The 8,993-nt window shown below is 39.1% G+C and overlaps 1 protein-coding gene across 1 annotated transcript; it reads right to left on the reverse strand.

Annotated features, from left to right (window-relative positions):
- Nucleotides 1–360: 360 nt before the first annotated feature.
- On the reverse strand, nt 361–8,457 carry LOC120768456 (tubulin polyglutamylase TTLL4). Its single transcript, XM_040095157.1, has 11 exons — nt 8,334–8,457; nt 5,968–6,579; nt 4,687–5,239; nt 4,239–4,616; nt 3,987–4,173; nt 3,631–3,801; nt 2,670–2,794; nt 2,155–2,594; nt 1,645–2,088; nt 962–1,214; nt 361–897 (listed from the first exon to the last, which is right to left on the reverse strand). The coding sequence occupies exons 2-10, from the start codon at nt 6,556–6,558 to the stop codon at nt 1,056–1,058; spliced, it is 3,048 nt and encodes a 1,015-aa protein (XP_039951091.1). The 5' UTR covers nt 6,559–6,579; nt 8,334–8,457; the 3' UTR covers nt 361–897; nt 962–1,055.
- Between the last annotated feature and the right edge of the window lie 536 nt (nt 8,458–8,993).

Here is an 8,993-nt window from a genome sequence, read left to right on the forward strand (position 1 = left end):
TGATGTCTGCTTGATATATTGGCATCATTGGCTGACAAATAACGCTGTTTTGAAAATTTTTGTGCGGTGTAAAGTCTGGATTCAATGTTGTAACAAAGGCCTGAATGACTTTGACCATACAGCTGCGCTTTTTAGGCGTTGCCGAAGTGTGCCACACCGTTAGTGCCATAAATTACGGTTTTTTGTTTGCCGCTGTTGCCACCTATACACTTTTTTATATTTCTTTATTTAATTTTGCTATGTTTTTTTTGTGATCTTTTTTTCTTTTTTTTTGTATTTTTTAATTTTTTTTCTATTATTTCTATTTTTATATTTTTTTCATTTGAAAAATAAAAAATGAAACAAATAAAATCAAAATCATTATTTATAGTAGTTATTTATCGCGCATTTACATACATACATACATACACTGATCTATGTATAAATTCGTGCTTACCTTCTTCTCTCGTTTGAGTCTTTCGTTTTGTTTTGGTTTTGATTTACACTTTTTTTAAATATCCTTAGCAAAATACAATTTCATATATTCATAATTAATATTAGCATTATCATATTCGCATTAGTTACTAGTTGTTGTTGTTGTTGGTTTCAGTGTGTGTGTTTTGCACAAAATTTAACACTGTACGTAAGTGTGGCTAAAGGTATGTTGTTGTTGTTCTTGTTGTAGTAGTAGTACTTAATATAAAGCGCGCTGCTCCCTATGATATACAGACTCCAAAAAAATTTTCTAAATTTCAATGACTTCAATTTGTTTTGACTTGATAATCATTTGCGTTTAAATTATACAATAATTAGTGTTGTTGTTGTTTTTCTCTTGCAGTTTTTTGTTGTATTACTTTTCAATTAGGTATTTGTTGTTGGATAGCTAAGTTCAGTCTTAGTTCCTTACTCTCACAGTAGCTGGAAAAAATATTTATTTCCGTTATTTTTGAATGTAGACATGTATATTTGTATGTATGTGTACCTCTGTGCGTAAATTCCACTCAGCGGTTGTACATTTATTTGGCGAATGTCAATAGAACATGCCACACACATAGCATGAGCTGCAGCAAGCGTTTCTAGTGTTGCGAGCGCACGGATGTGTCCGCCGTTGACTCGGGAGAACCCGCTTTGGAGGCCAATGCGCTGTCGCCGGTTGTGTTGTTATCGGGTACAAGTGTAATTTCGCTTTTCTTTTGATGCAACATATCGATTTCGGTTAATGCCACATCAGGTTCCTGCGGAATAAGAGGAAGATATTATTTTTATTGTTGTTGTAATGGGTTTTCAGACACTGGTTAAGAGTCATCTAAATATTCATTGGGAATAGGGTTGCCAGGAGTGAGTTCTTAGGAGACCGAACCAGACTATAGATACAGAAAAGGGTTTCCTCTTTGGTAGTAATAGACGACCTCTTCCTGTAACCCGCTTACCCCGAGTGGGTCTATCCACTCTCCTTCGTCATATTGGCAAAAAACGATACCCTTAGACTTTCTATTAAAAAATATTGAGACCCCTACGATCTCTCTGGTGACTTCAAATATAAAAATTCACCACACTTGAGGGGTGAGTTTCATACTACTAAGCATTATAAAAAATAGCTGGGCACAGATGTTGAGTGAAAGCAGAGAAATTCAATAAATATCATGCTAAAATACCGTTACTCACTTTCTCCAAAGCCGCATCGGATACGTTCAAATGATAGCCCTCGCTACAATAACGTTTCAGCAATTCAATGCCCTCCGCACGGTAATCAGCATAACGTGTTTCCCAAGCGTCCAGCAGGCGATTATAGTAACGTGGATTGTCGATAAATTTTAGGTAGGTATGTGTGTCGGCGGTTGGGAAGATGCGTTCGAGTGGCGCACAGCGCGCATTCTCATCCTCGGCGATAATTAGGCAGCGTACATCGTCTGGCAGTAGATTGGCGAGTATGGGTTCGAGATATTCTTCGCGAAATTCAATCGAACGATTCGTAAATTGATTGTGTTTGCGCACCTCTTCGGCAGTGAGGCAGGTGGTGAAGATGCGCTTATCGTGACACAGTGGACCCGTCAGATTCAGCTCTTGTTGTATGTCTTTTTGTTGCTTTTCATTAAGTTTTGGCGGCACCTGCGCAATTTAAGTATAGAATTCGAGGTTAGGTATGCAAGTAGAGATAAAATTTGGTGTACGCACCTGATAGAGCGCTGTATTCAACACAGCTTGTATAAGTGGACCCTTCACATGCAAATCCAGTGGCAGTTCGGAGTGCAAAGACGGTGAGATATTGATTTCCAACAACCATGGTACAAGATTCTCATCCAGCAAAACATCGAAACCGAAGAGTTCAAAACAATTATAACGAAAATTGACATTCTGACGATACATGCGATTCAGGCCCGATTCACCGCTAACAATGGCTTTAATCACTAAATTGCGTAATGTCGCCCAGAGGCGTTTCGTATTCACGCCACGTGTCTCCAGACATGACCACAGCGATTGTAGTGTCCATTTGTGACCCTGACACGCATTGAAATCTTCATTTTTCGAATAGTTTTGTGAGAATTTATTGATGCTATAATTGGTGAGATGCATGCAACGATCGTCGAGACTAGTCAGCTCCGAGCTGTACTTAACTGCGGGAGATAGAATGGGGGGAAGAGTTATAATTGTGGGCTTGTAGGTATGTTTGGCAAGGGAAAGGTACTCACCCGATGCGAAACGCGCTAAGCCATCTTTGTACATATATATTCGCAAGGGATTTATCGAAGTAAGCACCACATAAATACGCATATCAAATTTACTATCGTTGATAAGCAGTGGACGCTCGATATATCTGCATAAAAAGAAAAAAGATATGTAAATATAAAGCAAGTAGTGAAGGCGCGGAATCAAGCGGAATCGTCGTCGTGACTTCAGCTCGACAACTAGGTTATGCCTATACATACGACAATCAGTTCTGGACTGAGTATTTTATCCAATAAAGGATTGTAATCTCAGCAGAATTCTTCAGAACTATTTGGAGTTTGCATTATGTGTCTACAACAGCAACGACCAAGACTTAAACATTTCCTACGACAGCCGGATCTACATACTTAACCGGAACGGACCGGATTTTATCCGGCCACGGACTGTCAACTCAGCAGAAATCTGCCGCTACAACAACAACAACCAAGACTTAAGCCGTTTCCACGACAGTCGGATTTAAGTAACCGAAACGAACCCGGCCAAGTCCTATTAATTTAACACTATTCCTCGAAATTTCTTCAGGAATGTTTTCTGGCGCTACAACAGCAACAAAAACCAAACTTAAGACTCTGCTAATGAAGTCAAATAACGTGCTGTTCCGATGGGTTTAGAGAAGGGTATTAGTTGTAAGATGAGTGGGTACATTGAAAGTGGTGGCAAGAGTCAAGCGAGTACTCGTTGCATGCTGGACATACATTTAGTCAGGGTCGTTTCGTCATAAGTACGAGTTTAACATTCTACAGTATCAAGAACGAAGTTGCGCAAAGGTCACTCTAGATTCTCGTGACAACTGGAGCTCATCGTCGGTAATGGGTGGAGTAATGATGTTAGTGATTCGAAATATATAGAAGTCTCATTGTAGGGCTTTCTCCGTATCCGCAAGGAAATAATAATAATAATAAAATTGCATATACACACACTCACTTTTGCACTACCAGCGGACGATCTTTTGGGAACTGACTCCATTTATTTACAATGCGTATACCGGTGCCGCGTGCACTTGCTGGTGGTTTTACAATCCATTTTGTCAGCCTCGAAGCATTCTTGGGCCAGACTTGTCGAAGATTTTCCAAATCATCAGGCATTACATAAGATCTGCGGAGAAATATTTTATTATGACTCAATCTACGCGTTTGGAAGGAATTTTGGAAAACGGCTAACCTCAAAATAATGTTTTTTTACACTATGCACTTTAAAGAGTTAATATTTATAGAATTAAAAATTCTACTCAGCAATATCAACAATTGAGGTTATGTTCTTCAACATTCTCGTTTACTCACTTTTGCATAAAACCAAATTCCTTTTTGCCAAACTTCTTCATATTATTATGTATACTCCGCCACATGCTATCCTTGCGGCCGATTCGAAACGAACCCGGCATATGATTGTACTTTTGGTGTGAGCGTATTGTGCGGAAGCCTGGACTTTTCATGTGTTTCTCCCAAACGGCCATCCAGTCGGTGGTGTCTAAGAAGCAGAGTACACAAAAATATTATTAAAAAAATTATAAACAGAGTTGCCTTGATACGCACTTTTAATAATGCGAAAACCTGAGTTGAGTACCACACGTTTTACTATTTTCGGCATTACGGGGCTAAGTTTCCACTTGAGCACACGATGCAGTGTTGGCGGCACAGCTGGACCCTTTTCGGCGTGCGATGAGAAATTCAAATAGGGTGGCACATTTGGAAAAATACTTGGCGACAATATACATTCCGGTTTGAAGTATTCGCTTACTTCGGTATCGGCTTCGCTATCTTCCGTTACGTCGTTGCTCACTTGTTCGGGTGGTAGATAGCGTATATTTTTACTTTGGTGTATTTCATTTAAATCACTAACGAGGTAGAATGGATGACCGGTATATTCTTCGTCCGAGTCACTATCGGTATAATCGTTTACATCGTCGATTGCTTTAAAGAAAAGAGAAATATCTTTGTAAATAAAATTGATTATTTGTTGTTTTGGTTGTGCACAACTCACCAGCACAGGGATCATCCTCGGGTGTGTTGCCATGCTTGCTGCGATCACCGTCACCGCCTTTAGCTAAAGAAACGCCCACATAAGTTGAATTATCGGCAATTGGATGGCGATTATGATAGGTGTTGCGATTATCGTGTGGCATATATTGTGCGGCATAAACGCTAGTCTCATAAGCGGTTGCTGCCGTCTTATTAAGGCCATTTTGCGTAAGCAGTTCCGATTTCTTATCATTATGATTAAGCAAACTACTAGCGTGGAATTGATTCACAATGATTTTGTTTAATGCTTTCTGGGTTGGTGCAGCAATGTATGACTTATCGGCAGTGCTTAGGGCAGAGGTGCCACCATTGATGGCAGCAGCATTGGTGGCATTAACACCTAGGCCACCTCCAGCACTGGCGCCAACGCCACCACCGCCGCCGGCGGCACGTTTGGGTGGTGATACCGAACGCCGTGGACTGCCATTTGTCGGTGTATGCGGGTGAGGATGGGAATGGCGTTTGGAGTTATGCGCAATTGATTTGGACGCACCGACCGGCTCATCGCGGGGTCGCTTTAAAAGCAACTATAGCGTTAGGGCGCATGCACAATGAGAATATAACAAGTAAACAGCGCAACACGGAACATAAACAACACAGCAACAGCATCAATTCACGTACGGGATACGCAGGAGCGTTGTATAACGGTTTTTGCATTAGTATCGTGTGGTGTGTAGGTGTGTGTGCCATTGGTTATGGAAGGAAGGAACAGAAACAAAATCGGTACACAAAAGTTAGGTTAGGTTAGTTACATATACAATGTAAGTGTGACAATTACTTCCAAATTACTAAAACAAGGGTTAAACAAAATTATACAACAAATTTTATAGTGAAATACCAACTAATAACAATATAACGAGAGCACTGAATCGATTTGAATAGCTAAAGTTCAAAAATATAATGCTTCAATCGGAGAGATGTTTGTGATTTGACGAAAGTTTCGAAGTGATAACTTCCGTTTCCTTTTGAGTGTTACAAAAGTTAAAGTTATTTTTGGCGATCTGGGGTAGAAATCTCTTTCTCGTTTTCTGTAACCACGAAAGGCAGCCATCTTCAGGCTGAGCGGATTTATGGTGTGGACGATGGACGTTAGACGCGTAAAAGGCAATTCCACACTCACAAACACTTTTCCGCTAAATATTTTATCCCGCTTTCAAATCGATTCAGTAACTACTCGGAAATACAAAAACACTAAAATTTTGAAATACTTTTTTCGTATATATTAGTTCACAGCTCTACATACCTGTACGCCGGTCATCGGCGTGGTGACGTCTGAAAAGGACGTTAATGGTGCTGCAGTATTACTACGAATGCTAATCCTATTTGACTTATTCAGCGAGGCATTACTAATTATTGACGGATCTATAGCTGGCCCAGTCAACGGTGTGCCACCACCTCTTTGACGTTTCACATTCGTACCATTTAGAATATTGTTGCTATTATTGTTGATGTTGTTATTGTTATGATGTTCATTGTGTCCCGGTGGTACATTAATCATATACTTATTATTCATACTGATATAATGATTGGGTGCATCGATTTTACAACCATGTGGAGTATGAGCGTGATTGTGTGATGATAGCAAAAGATTCTTTTGCACATACAATTTATCCTTGTACAGTTCGACTTCTTCCAGCCATGATTCATGGAAATCGAGTATTTCCAAACCTTTCGTTTTCACACCGGCACTCTTACCACCAGATGCATTACTGCTGGCATTCTCCTTTGTATGAGTGTGAAGATGCGTATGACCATGGCCATGACTTGTGTGACCGTTCTCTTTGATTTGATTCGTATTTGGAGGCTGTGGCCTTTTTTCACTAATTGGTGCCATTTTCACTTTGAATTTTGATTTCTGCAACAAAACAGCACATAAAGAAGAGAGAAATTAATTATGTTAAACAGCTAATGTAAAGCAAACAATATGCAGTAGCGCCGAAAAAGATAAGCTTAAAAAAATGAACCAAAAAAAACGAAAATGACAGACAAATAAAGTGAAGGTAATTCAAAAGTAACAACTTGTTGCAATGTCGCGCCGCCGCTGCCGCGCTCCTCACTAACTGCAACTGCGCCCACGTTCTCACTCATTGTCCGACGTCGAAAGTCGAAAATTAATTGATAAATCCAACACACAGCGTTGAGTAATCTTTCAGCGCGCGATGTGCAATGGAAGCTGTCCCCGTCTATACTCGTGGCGATGATTTTGTGTATGGCGGCGGAGCACACAAAAATAACTGAAGCTATTTTCGTGGTAGCATGCCACACAGACCTCTTAGTTAATAATACTAACAATACCAGCAACAAGCCCAAAATAAAAACAATATGGCACGAGCACAAGTATTCGCCTTTGAGCAATCGAAGCAAATCAATTGTATACTCTGAATGTCTCGGATGAGACGAACCGATCAGGCGCAAAGTAAAAATTGAACGCTTGATGAATTGTCGCAATAATGTACCAAGTGTGTGCGTCGGTGTGTGCATGGCTATGCGAGCGGGCTGTACATCGTGACGGGACGGACGTAATGTTAAGCAAGCAGCAAGTCTGATGCCAATGTCTTAAAATTATCCCAATATACGGATGAAAAACAGGGATTCCCGCCTACAACAGGTAGACGAAGACGCCAATGTCTGGCACAGTTGAGCAAGCGGCATGCAATTAAGAGCTGACACAGCAACGCTTTTTGATGGCAATGAAGTTCAATGTCGCAGAATACAGCTGGGGCACGTGCAATATTAATACACATCTTTACAGGTTTACAAGTGTGATGACTTACAATTCTATTTTCGTGGTGTTGCAATTTTAATTGTGCTATAATAAAATCTTGTTTATGCTTTTTTCACTATTATTAATGCATGTGCTTTTAATTATGTTAATGAAAAAATATTGTGCACAGTCAAATTATATTTAAAAAATCACAAAATTTTAAATGTTTTATAAATTTTGACTTTTTACTCGAAACTCCATTTACAACTGTTTTGTAAAGAAATTTGTATGATTGCTTGTTTGTGTGTGTGTGTGGATGACAACGGAAAAGGGCGCACAAATCCGCATCCGTTCACCACTGTTGGCTAATACAATCGAACATGTTGCAACGAGGTTATATTACAAATACAACAGAAACAAACAAATTCGCGCAAATTTTGCTGGGCAGAATTGTCATGCGTTGCCGCTATTTTCTTTTTTTTTCATTTCTCACTGCTTTCCCCCACACTTGAACAAATAAAATAATACAATATGCATACTTTGTGCAAATTGTTGTTGTTGTTGTCATCTGGTAAATTCCAATTCTTGGCTAGAGTATCCATTTCGTAGAAAATATATGCTCACATATGAATAATCAACTTATTTAAGTGCTGGCAGCGACACTTTTATTTTCGTATTAGTAATAAAATTTTCTATTTTTTGTTTATTACGACAAAACAGTTTGCTGAGAGCATTTTTGTTTGTTGGCAAATGCGGTGCGTAGAGACGTGACTCGGTGGATTTTTGCCGGTAATGCTGGCGCTCCTGCAGCCACGCTTGATTTTTTTTTCGTTTTTTTTTGTTGCCCCCTTCCAATTTGACACTGGCACTTTTGTTGCTAATTTCCTTTGGATGTATACACTCACCTTCACACTTATGAATCACACACAGTTAATTTAGTTTGTTTATTTATTCTGTACTAAATTTCGAATAGCGACATTGAATATTGAAAATTAATTGAAATAATCTAACAGAATTTTTCGTGCTTACTTTGTCGAAGAGACAGACGAACTTGTGTTTGGCGTTGCCAGCAACGAATTGTTGGCGGGATTGCGCTGGAAATTCACAACACGCGTTGCCAGAAGTTATTTTTGGTTTTAATAGAAATTAATATAAAAATTTGAATAAAAGTAAGAGCATTTACGCAATTTTCAAGAAATGTTGTGAAATTATTTGAAATAATATTTTCTGACTGACATATTGCGCAAACATTTAATGATTGTTAAAAAATACTTCAGTTGTGCACTTCTATTTAGCCTTTTATTTAAGCCACCCTGTGTCGGTAATAGTAGAGAACGTATATGTAAATACGTTCACTGATATACGTTCTCTGGTAAGACAATTGGAATTGTAATAGAGCGTAGTTTATGGCAAAGCTAATACAACAACCTTTTTTTTAAGGTTTGATATAAAATAATTGGTTTCTGCCTAAGTTTGTGTGCCCTACAACAGAGAATGTACATATGGAGAATGGTGTCCAGGCAAAATTCAAAATTGATGGACTAATCTAAATTTCTTTTCTTGTA

The sequence above is a fragment of the Bactrocera tryoni genome, chromosome 2, assembly GCF_016617805.1.
Source record: "Bactrocera tryoni isolate S06 chromosome 2, CSIRO_BtryS06_freeze2, whole genome shotgun sequence".
Classification (NCBI taxonomy): Eukaryota; Metazoa; Arthropoda; class Insecta; order Diptera; family Tephritidae; genus Bactrocera; species Bactrocera tryoni.

Excerpts from the sequence above, each read along its gene's own strand:
- LOC120768456 (XM_040095157.1), bottom strand. The coding sequence starts at position 6,558 with ATGGCACCAATTAGTGAAAAAAGGCCACAGCCTCCAAATACGAATCAA. Across the intron at positions 4,617-4,686 it reads CGAGGATGATCCCTGTGCTG|CAATCGACGATGTAAACGAT; the intron begins GTGAGTTGTGCA and ends TTTTCTTTAAAG. Across the intron at positions 2,795-3,630 it reads CGTCCGCTGGTAGTGCAAAA|ATATATCGAGCGTCCACTGC; the intron begins GTGAGTGTGTGT and ends CTTTTTATGCAG.